The sequence below is a fragment of the Lampetra fluviatilis genome, chromosome 62 (genome assembly GCF_964198595.1).
Source record: "Lampetra fluviatilis chromosome 62, kcLamFluv1.1, whole genome shotgun sequence".
Taxonomy (NCBI): Eukaryota; Metazoa; Chordata; class Hyperoartia; order Petromyzontiformes; family Petromyzontidae; genus Lampetra; species Lampetra fluviatilis.
In genome coordinates, this window is record NC_136336.1 from 7,892,887 (window position 1) to 7,912,005 (window position 19,119).

The 19,119-nt window shown below is 49.2% G+C and overlaps 1 protein-coding gene across 9 annotated transcripts in view; it reads right to left on the minus strand.

The window, feature by feature from the left end:
• Window positions 1-276: 276 nt before the first annotated feature.
• The window catches only part of LOC144951454 (sodium channel protein type 2 subunit alpha-like), a 90,318-nt gene continuing 71,475 nt past the window's right edge, over window positions 277-19,119 (minus strand). For all 9 annotated transcript variants that reach the window (XM_078881730.1, XM_078881729.1, XM_078881727.1 and 6 more), the window contains 6 exons: window positions 11,521-11,799; window positions 9,740-9,793; window positions 8,836-8,973; window positions 7,780-7,884; window positions 6,775-7,045; window positions 277-4,546 (listed from right to left, as the gene is read on the minus strand). In XM_078881730.1, the coding sequence (XP_078737856.1) occupies window positions 3,342-4,546; window positions 6,775-7,045; window positions 7,780-7,884; window positions 8,836-8,973; window positions 9,740-9,793; window positions 11,521-11,799 (2,052 nt within the window). In that variant the 3' untranslated portion in view covers window positions 277-3,341. The remainder of the gene's footprint in view (window positions 4,547-6,774; window positions 7,046-7,779; window positions 7,885-8,835; window positions 8,974-9,739; window positions 9,794-11,520; window positions 11,800-19,119) is intronic.

The window sequence follows — 19,119 nt, forward strand, 5'->3', positions numbered from 1 at the left end:
CTCCCCGCACGTGATTGGCTGGTGCGGTGGGAATTATGACGTCCCGAGCAACGTCTCTTACGATCGAGTTAAGATCTCGCTTCGATCGCCGCGTTCACCGACTGGCGATCTGTTTTCTCTCGAGACATTCTAGGAACGTACGCCAATTTGTGGCCTGCCCATACTTAAGACAAATCACAAGAGAATCGTCCGTACTTCAGCGCGTGTTTGTGTGTGGGACACAAGTGTACATGGGGAGTGAGAGAGACAAACTGACACGGGAAACAGCCCTTCCGCTCGTGATAAAAAGAAAGCTTATTTTATTCTTGTTTACTCAGCGATTCAGTTATTATTCACGTTTAAGGGATATATTTCTTGTTTAATTGTCCCGCATGCAGATCATTACCACGCTAGCTAGACTAGTTAGTAGGCCTAAGAGGATGAGCTTGGCATAAAGCTTGTTTTTTGTGCGCGTAAATACAAATCATAAATCAAAAACCAAATAAAACACAAAGCATACAAATAAAGACGACAGTGTCCTTTACGCGAATGTTTTTAGTTTTTACCACAAAATGCATCCGTGTGATCGAAAAGCTACAAGACTTTGTTATGTGAAGGTGGCCAAACGTGGCTCGTGGCAAAATGGACGCTTATTTCTCTCTCTTTGATAAATTAAGCTCAATATTTATCAGTGTTTTGTGAAAATCAACGTTTTACACAAACGGTCGTTCCCCCGTCGTCTTGATCTGCATCAGCAACATTTTTTTTACTTTTTTTTATTGTCCACTAAAGACAAGTAACCCTTAAGCCACTTCTTGTTCAGCAACAAAGAAATTGACAGGTAAGTCACAGTGTCAATTCCTGATTATTTCGATTTAACTTCCGTACGTTTTTCAAGGCATTGGAAAGTTTATATCGAATGAAAGTGCATCGTTAATAACAACAATAATAACAGCAATTATAACGGCGACAAAATTAATTGTAGAACAATAATATCTAAACAAAGAATCAGTAATGGCAGTGGTTATTGTTTTTAAATACATTTTCATACAAGTGTTATTCTTTTTTTTGGTATATACAAAGAAGCATGCTGCCAAAAATCTGCAACAGAAAGGATATATTACAGCTATTTATATATAGATCATAATCAGACAACGTCATAAGCAGAGATACTTTGTTAAGTTGTGCTGTTTACACACGTGTGTCTGTACACAGATTTTGCCTGGTTCCTTTAGCAGGAGGGCACTTGGAAACGAGCAGCACATTCGGTGCCCAATATTGCTTCGTGACAACAATAGACATCATAAAAGAGGGGGCCCTGTCACATTTGTGTGTATCGTTCGAACTTCATAGTGGTGGTGGTTGGTGGTGGTAATGTTATTGGGTTTCAGTTGTCACTTCATATATTGGCCAATTGGGCATACAAGCCAAACCGGCTTGACTTTCTGTAATTCTCCGAGCGTCACATATACATGCAATTGGAAGATTGTATATGATGCACAATGCCCACACACGAGGCTCTGGTAATATAGCGTATTAGTGCGGAAATCAACAAAGAGGGGGGAGGGGGTGGAAGGGGGGGTTAAGGGGGAGGCCTCTGGCTCGGCGTGGCGGATGATGGCCCGGACTCATCCACCACGACCACTGTGGTTTTTAAGTGCCACACACTCACATGCACACCCTAACCTAATGTACAGCCCTGGGGTCCCCCCCTTCCCACAAAACCCGATAAAGTGATACTGCTCATTTCATCTTCACAGTCGCTGAATTTTAAACAAATATATCCCATTTTTCAGGGGTTGGCGATGCGCCGAGGCCCAGTGTTTAGTTATTTACAAATATGCATCGCGGGCTGCGGCGGGGTGCATCCCTTCCGTTTGGTGTGGCGAGCGGTGGGGGGGGGGAGAGTTTTGCACAATTTCTTTTGAAAAATGCACGCCAATCGTGAACCGCACGAGGGGGGCACCATGTAACCAACTGCCCCCCCCACCCTAACCCGACTACTCCATCCCTAGCCCAGCCCCTCCCCTAACCCTCCCCCCCACTGATAAACCAAAGTTAAAAAAAAATCTCAAACTCAAATCCAAAACCACAAAACGCAACATTGCACCGGGTAAACAGTGGAACACAATGATTGGCTATCGTTTTCCGCACTCTCGCGCCGAAATTCATTCGTGACATTCCTGCCCGGTTATCACAAAATAGCGCCGCGTATCCCCATCTCGCGTAGGGTGGGGCCCACGTGTTTTAGAGGTCAATCGCAACTTGCATTAGACATTCAGAACGCATGATTTCATGCAGTCCATGTTTTTTTTTAACATAACGCCTCGGCATGCCTCATGCTGTTACGTGCGTGGAACGAAAACAAACAAACAAAAACAGCGCTCACAGCCGCCGTGAAACGGCGACGCGCCAGCTAGAAAAAACAAAACGCGTCCCTCACAAACGACGGGCGATGACAACGCCAACAAAACAATAACCAAACACCTCCCAACTCCGGAAAGAAAACATTCCCCGGCACTTTTACAAACGGTCGACGGCGACCGCGGTGACAAAATCAAAACGAAAAAACCTGAGAACAAAAGACGGGAAAAGAAAAAAGAACATCCAACGGCGATGGAAATTTTTACGTGAAAACAAACGTACGCGCCACCACCGCTTCCACCACCACCGCCAACACCCCTGTCCGCGTGACTCTTTTGGACGTGCCTCGCGCGTGTGGCAGCAGAGGACGCGCCAGGTAGCGTCGCAAGCGTCACAACACTCGGGGGGCCTTGCTGCTTTGGTTCCAGCGTCCGTCGTGATTCCCGTCGCCGAGCGTCCGAACGGCATCGGACTGCTCACAGCTCCGCGCCGACATTTTCGCCTTGCTAGCCGCGTACGTACCCGCTCGCTCACTCGCGCGCCTTGTGTCGCCACTCCCCAGGTCTTAACCCTGGGATGGCCACACTTGCACTTTCAGGGGGGGGGCCCGTGTTGGCCGACAAGTAGGTGTGGTGTGGACGCAGTGCGGAGCGTGGGGAACGGGTGATGGCGCTGGACGGGATTACAAATAAAAATCAAAGACGGAGAGAGACGCTAGGTTGAAGTGACTTGCAGCTAAAAGCAGTTTGGTGGATGGGGTGGGAGGGGTGTTGGAAGAGGGCGGCGTTTGCAGTGCTGCGCGTGTGACCTCTGTCGCTGTAGTCGTGTTTCTGTAAACATCAATACGGTACAGTCTCATTTTTGCTAAAATTGATTGCCTCCCAGTGCCCCTAACCTGCAGGTAAGTTCTCGTATTTTTTGTTTATAATTCTTTTCTTAAATTTGTTTTTCCCTTTGCGTTTTTTTTGTTTTCCTTTGGCACAAACGTGCACTCCACGCTAATCCTTCTGCTGGTCTCGTTTCTCGTCCTTATCGGGGTCCTTGTCGTCTTTGCTCTTGTCCTTGTCGGACTTGGTGACGCTGTCGTAGGAAGGGGGGGACCCCGCCGGCAGGTTCAGCTCCTTGTCCTCGTAGCCCTGGCCGAAGTTCGCGTTCAGGTTGTCGGCGATGAGCCCCTTCTTCTCGGGCGCGTCCTCCGTGATCACGTTGCCGTCGCTCTCCTTGTTGCGGAACATGAAGGAGGCCTGCTTAACGGAGCGCTGCAGCAGGTGGCGCCGGTACGCACGCTGGATCACCGTGGCCGCCACCTCCTCCTGCTTGCGGCGCAGCGTCGTCGTGATGGGCTCGTAGGACACCTTGGACGGGTTGGCTGTCATGAAGCGCTCCTCCATCTGCTCGCGCAGCATGTCCATCTCGCCGCCCTCGCCCAGCACGCGCTTGGTGAACGCGAAGAGGATGTCAAGGCAGTGAATGCGGTCACCGTTGACCATGGGCAGGTCCATGGTGATGAGCTTGATCCGGTTGGGCTTTGCGATGCGCAGGGGGTCCTCGAGCGCGTCGGCAAAGTCCGGCAAGCGCTCGAAGTCGATGAACTGCGTCGCGTCCGGGTCGAACTTCTCCCACACCTCGTAGAAGGTCTCGAAGTCGTCCTCGCTTAGCGGCTCGGCGCTCTCCTCCGTGGCCACGCTGAAGTTCTCGAGGATGATGGCGATGTACATGTTGACGACGATGAGGAAGGAGATGATGATGTAGCTCACGAAGAAGATGATGCCCACCATGGGGTTGCCACAGTCGCCGGTGTAGTTCGTGCCCGGGTTGTCAAACTGCGGGTCGCAGTCCGGCACGGCGCTGTTGAGGATGGGGTTGAGGAGGCCGTCCCACCCGGCCGACGTGGTGATCATGAAGAGGCAAATCATGCTGTTCCCGAACGTTTCAAAGTTGTACATGTCGTCGATGCCCGACTCCTTCTTGACGTAGGCGAAGTTCGACATGCCGAAGATGGAGTAGATGAACATGACGAGGAAGAGCAGCAGGCCGATGTTGAAGAGTGCGGGTAGCGACATCATGAGGGCGAAGAGCAGCGTGCGGATGCCCTTTGCCCCGCGGATCAGACGCAGGATGCGGCCAATACGAGCGAGGCGGATGACGCGGAACAGCGTCGGCGACACGAAGTACTTCTCAATGAGATCAGCAAGCATCAATCCTGTGGGGGGGTAGTGTGGGAGAGGAGGGGCAGAAGGTGTAGAAGTGAAACTCGGTGGTGGTGCAGAAGTAAAATTCGGCTCAATCGACAGGCCAAAAGGGTCACAGTGTGAAGTGATTTCCTGCTGCTGAGAGCCAGTGGTGAACATTCCAAATTCCTGTGACGGGGGGCGAGTCTATCCACAGGACAAACACTGCCTGATTTCCCCATGAAGTGGTAACCATTTCACTGAACCCCCCAACCGGGATTTGATCTCTTAAGTAACAGGTAGGGGTCCACATACTATAACAATTTATTCAGGAAAGCCACAGTGAGTCTGAAAACTCCTTTTAGGAGGCTCCTGCTGCATCCAACACCAATGACGTTGTCTTCTTGGCGATGGCAGGAAGCCGTGGAGCCCAAAGGAAACCCATTCAGAACACGCGGGGAGAAAATACAAATTCCACACAAGACAGCGCGCCCGATTTCGGAATCGAACGCAGGCTCTTCTTGCTGCAAGGCCACGGGTCACCACTGTGCCACCAGAAGTCAAACAGTCCAACTTTACGGATGTATATCATAAAATAAAAACAACGCACGGTCATTTTGTTCATCGACTGCCGGATGAAGTCCCCTGCCATTACAGTGTCAATCATTGGAGGGTTGTTTGACCAAACTTTCCCGGGCTGACCCACTTCCGTTTGAAGTGACAGGGTGGCGGGCAGTGCCAAACACTTGTGACTCACGGCACAAAGGGCCCAGGTTCGATCACTGACTGGAGGCGCCGTGGAGTCTTTATGTTCTCCCCCTCTTCTGCATGGGTTTCATCCGGGTTCTCAGATTTCCTCCCATAGCCAAATAAACGCACACGCGACGTCACTCGTATTGAACTAACATCCCGATGCTGAATTATTACCTGCAAACTACTCAATTGGGATAAACAAATAGCAACGTCACCCCGTCCCCCCTAGTACTGCCAAAGTTGGCAGGACTCACCTGAAAAAAGAGTCTTGAGACTTTGTGAGCTTTCTTGGAGTGTAATGACGGTAATAATAATGATAATAACCGGCTATGCCAGCGGTTGCAACCTCGGGTGCACCCACCCCCGAGATGCCCTTTCTGGGGGTGCTAGACATGCAAGATTTTCTTTCGAAGAGAAATCATCGAAAACAAATTAAGCACGGGCACGTAAGTACAACTACTTTGTGTCATCAAACCGAGGTATTTATTAACATAAAGCATTTCACAATTGAACCTTATGGCGGGACGCACAGGGTCCCATAAGCCCCCGGCTCTCGCATAAACTGTGTTGAGACGTCATTTTATGTCTGTTGAAGGCGAATGATAGGGCAATCCATTCCTCTCGACGAGCTCTGCACGATGCACTAATCAAAGTTTCAAAGTTTTGTTTATGACTATGGAATTTTGCCAACGACGGGTGCTTGGTGAAGAACGAGAGGATTGAGTTCTGGTGGGTCGTGGCGTTGATGTGCGCAATGGGACGGAGTCGACAAAAATACATTAATTTATTCGTTTATTTGGGATGCTGGGGTCCCGCCATAAGCTTCAATTGAGAACCAAAGGGGTGGAAGGCTGCAGTAAAGGTTAAGAACCACTGGTCTACGCCTCCCTAGCCAGGCCGTCTCCACAGCTCCCACTGACAGCGCTGACACGACAACAGGAGGCGCTTATGAGACGTCTCCCTGTGAGCGTAGGCTGCGAGCGGTGGCTTGAGCCGAACAGAGTCGGCTTGCCCCCCCGCCCTTCGAACGGATTCGCCGGCCCGAGTGCCAACCACGTGCGGGAGCGCTCCGCGAGGCGAAACGTCTCGGAACTGGCGAGAGAGAGAGTGTGCATTCACCCCCACTGGCAGAGCGCTTGGGCCGCTCCGCCAAAATCGGTGAAGCCGTGCCATCTAATTTATTCAGACGATTAACATCCAGAAACGTACGTAGATACGTACATATGCTGAACTTCTTTCGCACCGTACGTAGCCAATCATGCTAATCGCTGGTGCGGGGAGGGGGGGGAAGGACCACAAACTAAACACAAAAAGCAGTCATGAAGAAATGCGTTTGTCAATCTAGAGGATTTGAAAGTGCGCAGCTCCAGTGGCTTCCTTATATCCGAACGAGAGAGAGAGGGCAAGAGGTCGTCCCCACCACGCACTCTGCCAGCGGCCCCACCACGCACTCTGCCAGCGGCGACGTTGGTCAATCACCACCGTCGCCGCCACCATCGCCACTCACCCAGGATGGAGAGGATGACCACGACAAAGTCAAATACGTTCCAGCCCACGGTGAAGTAGTAGTGGCGCAGCGCCAGCATCTTGCAGACGCACTCGCCAGTGAAGATGACGATGAAGACCATGTTGACCTTGTATAGCGTGTTCTCCATCTCATCGCTCTGGTCGTCCGTCTCCACCATCATGGTCACCATGTTGAGGCAGATGAGGATCATGATGGCAATGTCGAAGGCCTGTTTCATCACGAAGTCGAACACTATGCCCTGGAACTTGTTCTGTCGGCCGCAGACGGGAACAGGAGAGAGGGGGTGGGGGGTACGAGGCGGTTACCGGCCGATCGTCGCACAGCAGCGATCCACTCCCCTCCTCTGGGCTGCTCGGAGGGAGGTTCCTGGAGGCCCAGAGTATGATGCCACATGGAGCCCCCTCCGACCCCCTCATTCATTCGCGACAAAAAATACAGACGGAGATGACTGGAAAATGCACCACGTGTGTTTCCCACTGTGCCATCTGTGTTCGAGCCCCCCCTCCCTCTGCTCATTGTCGTGAGTGCCGTCCCCTCCATCATTGTTGGAGGGCGACTGCTTCCAACTTCAACTGCGAACCTCCTCCACAGAGGCTGATTTTGACATCGCTTGTACCAGTCTTCAGCAAGTCCACTCAGCTCTACATCCTCCTAGGAGGTACCACTTCAGTGCATCTCTTCTCCAGCCCATGCCATGCCCGTTTAGCCCCCTCCATCCGGCCAAATAGAAGCCACTTGGGCATGCGGTGGCTGGGCATGCGGGCTATGTCACCCAGCCACCGCAGCCTCGCCTGCTGGAGGAGCTCACCGACGGGACGTGTGCAGTTCTCCGAGCTCTTCACACTGTCACCGAGTCTGGTTTAACGCAGGATGGATCGTAAGCAGGTCGGCCATGACAGCAACACCTGCGCCGGCATGAAGCTCACGATCTCCATACACAAATGCCCATATGCACACAGCCCCGTGGGAGTCTGAGGAACCTACCATGGGCCTCGGGATCGGTTTTTGAGGCTTCTTGGAGCCCAGCTTTTTCATGGCATTGTAGTATTTCTTCTGCTCCTCCGTCATGAAGATATCCTGACCTCCAAAGTGCACAGCCCGGCAACAGGAACGTGGTTACAACCAAGCACTGCCCACGTGTACAAACAGCTCCCATTGAGGATAGAGATTGACAAAGTAATGATTTAGATTAATCAGGTTGCTGCAATGGCTTCAGCAACTCAACGAGCATTGCATTATATTTCAACCAAACCAATCCCATGCTGCAATTTAGCCAATAAGGGGACACCCCCAGTTGCAGCTGCCCCTGTGTGGCACAAGGTGCACGCAGGCAACGGGCCTGCACGTGGGCTTCAGTCGGTCACAATAGGGACAGTGTTGCTATGTGGCTTTTCCCAATAAAGTAATTTGTGAGTAAGTTATTAAATTTGGCGAATTCGGAACCATGGCAAACGTGTTCGGTTGGAAAGTCTACATGGCAGGGTTTTTTTTACTTTGTTTTTAATCTAGTAAACCCCGTAGTTATATTAGTACGTGCAGGCGGACTACGTGCCGTCATAGTGTCACATGTGCAGACGCTATGACGTCACAACGACGTCGTGGTGTCACAGCGTCTGTACGTGTGACCGCTGATCTCTACATCTCACACCTCGTCATCTCAACACATTTGAAAGGGGGGCACACCCTCCCCACCCACAGCTCTTATCAATAACAAATGATTGTCGTCATCGTTATCATCATCGTCATTGTTGTCCACGTACAGCTCTTTTTGTCAATGTGTGGCTGGATGAAGGCCTCCGTGCATCATGTGGGGGGGAGGGATTATGTTAACATACTTCAACACGCTGGTCAGTGCGGGTTGGCAAAGGCGGAGAGCAGAGGAGTGCAGTGCAACACCAGATTTCACCGCGCTGTTTTTCTGCCGCCCCTACCGCGTATCCCCACAGCCTATAGCACCAATTACGCACGTCGGTCACCCCCATCCACGCACGAATACCGAGGGTCCATCCCGCTCAGCGACCCAAGGTTCTGGACACTTATCTTTTTCTTCTGCTGGTTGAAGTTGTCGATGATGACACCGATGAAAAGGTTGAGTGTGAAGAAGGAGCCGAAGATGATGAAGATGACGAAGTAGATGTACATGTAGATGTTGCCCTCGTAGGTAGGCTGCAACTCCACCTGCGGACAAACGGAACGTCAGCATCGACAGGCAAACGATGGAGCTCGACAGGATAGACAGAAAGAGACGGGCGGCCAATACGCCTCCTCGTTCACACACCAAGGATCAACGCGATCCAGCACCGCCCCCTGCACCGACGATTCACAGACAATGGATCACGTGATCCAGCACCGCCCTCTGCACCGACGATTCACAGACAATGGATCATGTGATCCAGCACCGCTCCCTGCACCGACGATTCACAGACAATGGATCACGCGATCCAGCACCACCCTCTTCACAGTGGATTCACAGACAATGTCACAGGCACCCAGCAAGCTTCCGCAGGGGCTACTGATTGGCTTGATGACCTGGATATCCACACAGATAATGCTGCTAAATTCACCTTGCCATACAAAAGAGAATTATAATAACTTCAACTTGTAACGCTCCGCCGCACAGAATTCACCTCACTCTCGGAGGGACAGTGACTCGAAGGTGCGAGGAGGAACCACGGACAAGCAGCAAGGCATCCACGGGGTGATCCGGCGGCCAACAATTAGCGAAGCCCTACAAGTCCTCTTAATGAGTGTGAATGAGATCATGATGACTATTGTGAAGATGATCCAATAATACATTTCATTTTTGTATCAAATAACAGTTAAATTGATGAAAGAGTTGTGAACTGGTGATACAACCAGTACGAAATGGATGAGCCATTTCGGCCAAAGTGCTAATGTCACATATGCATGCTTTTTCTTCCTTGTTGCAGCCGGCACCACTTACATCTCTCGAGTCGACCGCCGCGTACATTATGTCCATCCAGCCTTTGAAAGTGGCCTGAAGTGAAATGACACAAAGACAACAATCAGCCGAAAAACAAACAAAAATAGTCACGTGAACACAAACTTACAGAAACTAACAACAAATAGCGGCTGTCACCTGTTAGTCGCCACCAACGGCCATCATCTCTTATAGCAAATGATGTGGGCGCCAAGGTGGCGAGATGTTGACTACCTCGCCTGGTATACAGGAGGTCATGGGTTCGCTCCAGGCCCTAACGCCGGTATGTTTGGAGTTTGCATGTTCTCGCCGTGGTCGGGGGAATTTTCCTCCACATTTAGAAACATTCCACACGATGAGCCACCTCGTTGAGCTGTCATTTGTGGCCAGGTCGCTTCTGAAAAAAGCGCTAAAGCTCAGTGGGCCTCACCTGGTAATATAAAGATAGGTAACAGTAAGAGCGTATCCGTCTCAAGCCCTCATGCTTAACAGTCAATATCAGTCGGGTCAGCTTGTGGCAGGAAAGCTATGCTGCTGCCTGCTGTATGTATTTGATTATCTTTTGTTACCTTAATTCAACAGGGAAGTTCAACCGATGTAGGCCCCACCCCTTCCTGATCAGTCCCCGTCAAATCATCCTCCTCCAGCCCTGCGCCCGTCCCTTCTTCTGTAGGCCACGCCTCTTTCTGTTGACCCACCCTCTTCCCCCGGACAAGGGGTGGGGCTGATTTGGGTCGTGGTGTTGGTGTGTTGTAAAAGAGAGGGGAGTGGATGTGCAGCAGTAATTGTGGCGAGCGGTAGTGTCGTAGCAGTTAGTGCCCTGCGCCACAAACCCGGTAACCCGAGTTTTATTCCCGCTAAGTCTGAACCGGTCCTGGGCCTCCCCTAGGTCGACTCGGCCTCAATTGAGTAGTGTGACGTGTTGAAATATTGCCACTAGAGAGACAAAGGCGACCAGGTGTGATGCTGGCCACCCACCCACTCTGTACCGTGCTCGCCAACAGCACTAGCCCCAACAGTCTCTTCAGGCAAGACAGGGGATCTTTGTGGTGGGTGGGATCAGTAGGGGTGGGGCAGCTTCACGATGACGACGAAGATCCCTTTTGGGGCAGCAATAGAACAAGAACAGATGTCTCTGAAATTGATTTCTGATCCATGCGTCTGTCTCTCAGTCGCTCAGCATAATTCCACGCGTGCACACCTCTCCACACTTATACGCGCACTTTTGATCTTTTGTCCCGTTTTCTTGGTAAGCGTCTGCCATTTCTGGTCCGTGTGCATCACAGCACGGTGATGCGCACCAATTAGTCAAGTACTCAGACTTCACTCCACAACTGGGGGACATCTGTCAGAGGTAACGCAACCAGAATTATATGGCACGTTTGTCAATAGCACTGTGTGTGGCCTTAACAGAAAAAATTATATAATCAGTGAGGTTTTGGGCAATGGACCTTCATGTGCTGCGAAGAAGAGACCTGCTCAACAGGTTCCGTCCATGTGCGGCCAATCTCCATCTACACCTGGGGCCAAATGCGACCACGGCCCACTCTGTGGACGTGGTCAGCGACAGACTGTTGTGTCAGCTCACACTATGCACGAGTGGCCTCCCGCCTCCATTGATCGGACTCGACGGTGGCCTCAGGTGGCCTCGGGGGAGAACTCGGATGGGCTCAGGGCCTTCCCTCCACGCTGCTCATAAACGATCGAGTACCAACAAACCGCCAAAAGCGCGCCGCCAACCCCCCCACCCCTCACTCTGCAACTCTCCGCGTCCCCCAACTTACCACCTGCAGCAGCGCCAAGTACCCCATGCCCACGTTGTCGAAGTTGATCTTGACGTTGACCCAGCGCAAGTCGCCCGAGGAGTTGACGTTGATGCAGTCCGAGTGGTTGTTGACCTGCGACAGCAGCATCATCTCGCCGTCCGTCGTATTGACGCACTTCCAGTACTTGCCAGCGAACAGGTTGACGCCCATGATGCTGAAGATGAGCCAGAAGATGAGGCACACGAGCAGCACGTTCATGATGGAGGGGATGGCTCCCACCAGGGCGTTCACCACCACCTGGAGCACCGCCCCCGCCCACCGAGCCGAGCCGGTGGTGCCGGCGTTGTCAACGTAGGAGAGCGTGTTCGTGATGGCGGCAGCGTGGTGGTGGTGGTGACGGTGGCATGCGGTGGTGACGGGTGCAGTAGATGGTTGTTGGCATCAGTTGTTCCGTGGAATTCGCCCATCCGTCCGTCCGTCCGTGGGAAGGTCATCGGGGAAAAAGCAGAAGGCAAAGACTTTAGCAGGAGAGCGATGGCGTGTCGCACGATGCTGGGCGGCCCTAGCCAGCCTATCAGAGGAGCAGAGGGCGTGTTCACGGGACACCACATTGGGACACTTCTACACATAGACACAGTCTTGTTAATTATATACTAAACTACCATTATATATCATTATTATTATTGCGACATACAAAACTAAAATTACATAACACATTATCATTATATACAAAAAATATATATTAGGAATTATATACTGAAGTTGTATATTAAATTATTAATCATTATAAACTAAACTGTACATTCACCGATCCGCATTGACCAGCTAGGTGAAGTATGGTCAAACGACATCCCCATAACCGGTAACAGCCTGGGTGGGCCCTTCATCCAGCGGTGGCAATTATCGCTGTATGAAACCATAATGACGAACTCAATTATCGTCAGAAACAAGCTGCGATTAAGCCCCGAGCTCTGATTGTGCTGGTATCACAATGTGGGAAGCCAACAGTAATCAGTAGCTGTTAAGTACCGGCGACTCATCGGCTCCAATATTTTTTTATATTTATCGTTTCACCCAATTTAATACAGCGAATATGCTGGCCGCAGAGAACAAATAAATAACAAAACCCTCGCTACCGTCAGCATCGTTAACCCTACCTTATGCTAGAATTTATTTTATTACTTTTTAATGTACACCGCTTTCAGATGTTACGATATGACAGACGCTTTGTTATTTATTATCACTATCATAAAACTAAACTGTTGGCCATATTGGGCAGTGACCTCTTTAAAAAAAAAAGATAATGGATTATCATTACTATTTGAAAGGATGTCTTATAAAAATTTTTTACGATTGGCTGTGTCCCAACCTGATACCAGATGAATTCCCCGGCAAGGATTTTGCCCCCAGAAAATGTTACAAAAAATAATTGGTGCCAAAATGCGAGTGGCGCAAACATATCAATTTGCGCGCCACGAAAATGCACGTTTCAAACATTGAGCCAAATGGACTGTGGGCCACGAATTCACGATCACCTCTGTTGCATTACGGAAATAAATCCGTCAATGAATTGGAAATATAATTTGGTGGGCCATCTCTGTGCACATGGCACAATACACGGCACCACCATCGCCACTGCCACAATGGCGGCGGCGGCAGGCGCCGTGCCCCGAGGCAGCATTTTCGATTTACCATCGCTGAAACTTTGCAGAGAAGGCTGGTGGCAAATAATCTTGTCGGGGCTGAATACGGTCACGTGAACGAACGGGGCCCGCGACGCACGCCAACGGCGAGCCTGGCCAACGCAAACCGCCGCGGCGGAGGCCGGTGCACTTCAAATTGATGGCAGCCGTCCTAAAATGTCAAATTCGTCACAAGCTCGCCCTCGGAAAATACCGATCGTTTCCAAAAAATATATATATCTACAAACCTCAAGCATGCCCCTTGAGATCAGCTCGTGAGCTTTGTTGAAGTTTTTAGTTTGTTTGGCAGAACCAAAACGCCAAGCCAAACGGCACTAGCCGTCTAAAAACGGTACATCTCAAAGTGCCGTCTGCAAAGTGTCAGATTTTTTTACATCACATTTATCCACATTGCACACACGTAGTATATGTATACATACAGTATATATAGTCTGCTTCCTCTAAACCACACGCTGCGTAAATTGTACGTACGTATTCAAATTGCTTCAACGTCTACGAACAGCACTTGCTCCAACATTCTGTTATGGCTACATGGGGGATCTTTGTCTATATCAGACACGTGCACGTTGAAGCAGCATGCTGTGAGCTAACACGTGAGGGTTAGAGGAGAGGACTCGAAAGCATCTCTAGGAATCTACGTTTAAATATTAGTTATTCACCATCGTTCTTGGAGTAGAAGCTTCTTGAACAATTGCGCGGTGCGACTGAACGAGCACGGCTTTCTTTGTTTCTTATTAAAATATCCAACATCGTCGTTCTTAAACGATCGGAAGGGAGGCCAAACCGACCCGACTGGTGTTCTCGTCCGAAGCTTCTACCGCAGCAAGTATGGTGTGAGTATTTTACATATCTATATACCAACGACACACTGGGGAGAGGTCAGGCACGGGGGGCTCAGTCACCGTACACAGTTATAGATATATAAAATACGCAGTCGATGAGTAAGAGGGTGAACCTGGCAAGCCGTACGACGATGTGCGCTTCAAGCCACTCGCGACCGATCGGGCGTCGGTAACAAATGGGCGGGCGAATGCGTCCATTCAAAAGGGTGCGACGTCTTTACAGAGGCATTCGGGGTGGCTTTTTTTTTCATTGTAGATTTAAAGAAAAGGTGCGGGGCCGGGCGGCGTAGTTCAGTGGCCGGGCGTGCGACTAACTAAGAGCGCGTGGGGTTCCCGCGCTCGCGCTGCTGCCGTGCCCCTTCTACCAATGCTGTGTTTACGTTGGTACCGCGCGCCGTTTTTGGCACGAGGTCCGACGTTTCGCTCCCCTTGCCAAGAGCTTCTTACTGAGTTGAGCTGTGGGAGGCCAATTCCTTCACTTCCTCAAGAATATAAAAAACAAATTCCCAGATCGATTCAGTTGCTGAAGAAGCTCCCACCGGTAAGTGGAGCGAAACGACATTGTGTCAAGAGGGCGACGCACGGCACGATGCGGACGCTGCATCGGTGGGCTGCGCAACAGCGCGACCACGGACACCCACGCGCGGTTTCACCAAGACGCTCGCCCCACCACTGCACTGCCCAACCAGTTTTATTATCTCTTAAACTGCACTCGTCAAAGATTTTTAAAAAAAAGTTTACTAGGTGAAGGCCCACTGAGCGATGTAGCTCTTTTTCTGAAGCGACTTGGCTATCACAAATGATATCTCAAGGAAGTCACTTGTCACGTGGACATTTATAGCAGCCAAATACTCGAAAGGCATGTTGATTCTAAATGTGGAGGGATAAACCGGAGGAACCCGGGGAGAACACGCAAACTCCAAATGTACAGGTGTCAGGGTCAGGATCGAACCTACGACCTCCTGTATACCAGACGAGGTAGTTAACATCTCGCCACCATGGCGCCCTAAATTTGATCCGAATAGATTATCGTGAACGTCACATCCTTTGGAATTCTCATGACCTGACGCGAGTGCATATAGAATTTTAAGCCTTTGAACAGTGGGCGAATAATTAACAGAACTCCATTTCTGCGCCTCCACGTATAAAAATATATTTGAGGCTACCAGCCTATCGGCTTTTCTCACCACCAAAATTTACAAAACGGCATTTGTTTGGATCGGTTTCAATCTGTCTGGGTCTCATCAATCGGGCCCATTGAACAAATTCTGCCAGATTCAAGCAAATGAAGATATATTTGTATACAACGTAGGGACGACGCAGACCAGAGTTCGGCCTCATGTTTGCCCACGGCCGATATGAATTCACGGCGACAACACAAGTTTGCGTGTGCCTCACAATAACGACAAGCTGAATGGATCAAATGATGTCCGTTCTTCTCGAACATTCATCGCCGCCCAATTCGGTTTGCATCCCTTGTGAACAAATCCTCTGCCTCGGGAATGGACGAAGAAATCAGGAAAAAAAAACCAAGCGCGTGAAACCAACAGGTATAACAATAATTATACAATAATACAAATTAAAGATAAAGTGAAAAAAGGAACAAAAAAGTGTGTGTTTTTGCAAAGCGCATTTTGAGCACTTTTAGGGGTCGTTAGGGGCCATGCACAGAGTTCCATGGGAACCGTCCCAAAATCGTGGGCAGGCAGACCATACCAGTGTTGCCAGACAAGAGGGATCATTACCTCTATCTTAATGAGAAACCAAAAGGAACCCTCTAGATTTGTAAATATTACGCTACATGTTACACGACGCAATTACCCGGGTACAGTCCTCTATAGAGTCGTCCAGATTGCGAATGTCCAACCAGACTTTTTAAAACAAGTGAAGACTAACTTCTCAATGAACAAAGCTACACGACCAATCGCGACAAGTGATTTGTAGATGGGTAGGGAAACTACATGGACGCCCAGTCACAGACTAATAATCTGATTTAAAAAGGTCACACTAATAAAACACAAAGTGTTCGCCACAAATGAACCCCAATACCTTGCTGAACTCGTCAAAGAGCATAAACCATCATGCAAACTCCGGTCATCCTGGCAGCGGCTTTTGGCTAACCATCAAACAAAACGGTCAATGCATCAAAGTGTACCTAAGCCTGCGGCACAAGCGCTGCGGTGACATCACTGCCACTTAGTGTGCGAACGGTGGCTGTTATTGTTGCGTTTGTGTGTATCATAAACACAGTTTGACACTGCACGTGGCCTGAAAGTGCCCCTATCCTGCCACTTTGTGTGCATGTTGTGCCAAATCTCAACCGTGTTCGTCACCACAACACCGTACTAATGGCAAACGTGACAACCGTTTTTTGGGTTGCTAACTTAAATTTTGGTGGGTGGGAGTAATGTCGCAGTGGTTAGCACACTGATATCACATCGCAGCTGTGTTTTTTGAGTTGTCCAAATCGTCTTCGTAGGCCTTAACGACCAATATGATTGAGATTCATAATTAGTTTAGTTTTTGTAAGATCATGGTCCGGTGTACATTGTATGTATATTCAACTTTTGCACCGTATGTAGCCAACCGTGCTAATTGGAGGTGCGGGGGAAGGATAGCATACTAACACACAAGAAGCAGTTCTAGAGAAATTCGCTTTTTCAAACTAGATTAAAAAGTGTATAGCTCCAATTGGCTTCCTAACATCGCTTAGGAAGCCACTGGAGCATTCCAGACGGCCGCAGAAGCGCATTTGATGTCAATTGTTTAACTATCGCCCTCCACTACCCAGCGACAGAGAGCCAATATATTGTTATTTTTATTTTGACAGGTAAGGCCCACTGAGCTATGTAGCTCTTTTTCAGAAACGACCCAGCCACAAATGATAGCTTAACTAAGTTATAGCAGCCAAATACTCTGAAAGCACGTCAATTCTAAATATGGAGGGGACCCAGAGAAAAATCTACGCGACCACGGGGAGAACATGCAAACTCCAAATATATAGCAGGCATCAGAGTCAGGATCGAACCCACGACCTCCTGTATAAGAGGCGAGGTGGTTAGCATCTCACCAACGTGGCGCCCGACAATCAAGTTATCACATCGTGGGAAAATACGCGCCAATTTGTTTTGTTTATCAACAATACTGGGGGAGAGGTAGGAGGCAGAACGTTTAAAAGCCAAAGCAACATCTTTTGACAATTTTCATACAAAAGATAGAAACGTTTGTCAAAATCTTTACTCTTTGGCTCTTTCGGTAAAGTCACGTAGATATAAAATAAAATAAATCACGTTTCGGGTGCAACACAAGCGTCCATCATCAGGTGGGAAAGCATGGTCTGCTGCTGAGGCAGACTGTTTTTAAAGGTTTGAAATGGGTGTAGCTCAAGGGTCATAAAGAAGTGGCCGGGGCTGGTGATGTTAATGTGAGAGATTAGCATGTAACTGTAAGATAGGAGAGCGGCCTCCTCGACGAGGGCACGGAAGTGGCTATGTTAATGTGAGGGATTAGCATGATGTTAATGTGAGAAATTAGAGGGCACGGAAGTGGCTATGTCAAAATCTTGCTTACGTCTTTCAACATTCCTCCCCCACCTCCTGCTCCAATTTCCCGATAACCAGATCAATCGGCGCGTATGATTTTGCCCACGGTGTGACAACTTTAATTTGATTGCCTCTGCCGTTGTTGGTTGCTGGGGGCTGCAGTTCAACATTGATGTCTTGTCTACGTGACGATCTAACCCAAGATAAAAACAAAAACGAATTAGAAATCACACAGTAGTTTTTGTTGCAATTACAAAAATCAGTTGCAAAAGCCATTTCGATAATCCCCAGCTCAAGCCTTGAAAATAAGGCCCTTATCCTGGTTCTCTCGACTTCGCGCCTGGTTAAACAAAGTCAACCCTGAACTCAACTTATGGCCCGGAGCATCTTTAATCTGCCACCGGATTTGACAAAAATGCCTTCTCTCCAAGACTATAGCGAGCTTCAGCTCTGAAGACAAAACAAAAACTCGCTCTTTAAAAAACATTGCAGACTCCCCCCCCCCGACCAATGATCCCCCACCCTGTGCACGCACACTTACTCGCTCAGTCACTCTCTCATTCGCTCGCCCTCTCACACATTCACTCGCTCTCACTTATGCAGTCATATGCTCGTCCTCTCACTCGCACAGACGTTCACTCTCATGCGCTCATTCGCTCACTCTCACTCATGTGCTCGCTCTCACTCATGCGCTCGCTCTCACTCATGCGCTCATTCGTTCGCTCTCGTGCGCTCATTCGCTCATTCATGCGCTCGCTATCTCGCTCTCACTCATGTGCTCATTCGCTCGTCCTCTCATTCGCTCGCTTTCACTCACGCGCTCATTCGCTCGCTCTCTCACAACCTTTTCTTTTGTGACCAGGACAGTGATATTTTGAAATGTACCTATTTTCCAGAACATTCCAGATAGATTCAGTGCTGAGTAAACTTGGAGTAACTTCTAGAACATTCTAGAAGTTTCCAGTAATATAAATAGGAGTATAAATACAGTGGCCTTAAGCCCACCAGTTCAGTTTAGTTCCAGTTGCCTAAGTGGATACATATCTGTATTTTTCTGAGATGGTATCAAGAGGCTGCAAGCATCCGGCAGACGCATTTTGCTATATCTGCGGCCAATTTATCAAGACAAGAAGCATCTGCTAAGATGTGTGAGGCCTACAAGGCATATTTCGGCATGTCTGTAGGGGATCAAGACAAACCCTGGGCACCTCATTTCACCTGCGAGCAATGCAAACAAAAACTCCGGAAGGTAAGATGGACAATTGTTGCTCAGAATTTTACGTTATAAAATTAGTTAAAAGTAAACGTTTATAATTTTAAAATGATTTACAATTTTCAATGTTATTGAAAAAATATATCATACATGAAAAATGTTGCGATAATCTCTTACAACATTAGTCATGGGTGAAATAAATGTATTTTTGTAGGATGGTACAGAGGAGAAAAGAGAGCCATGAAGTTCGCTATCCCAAGAATTTGGCGGGAACCCACTGACCACTCAAGCAACTGCTACTTCTGCATGGTGGACCC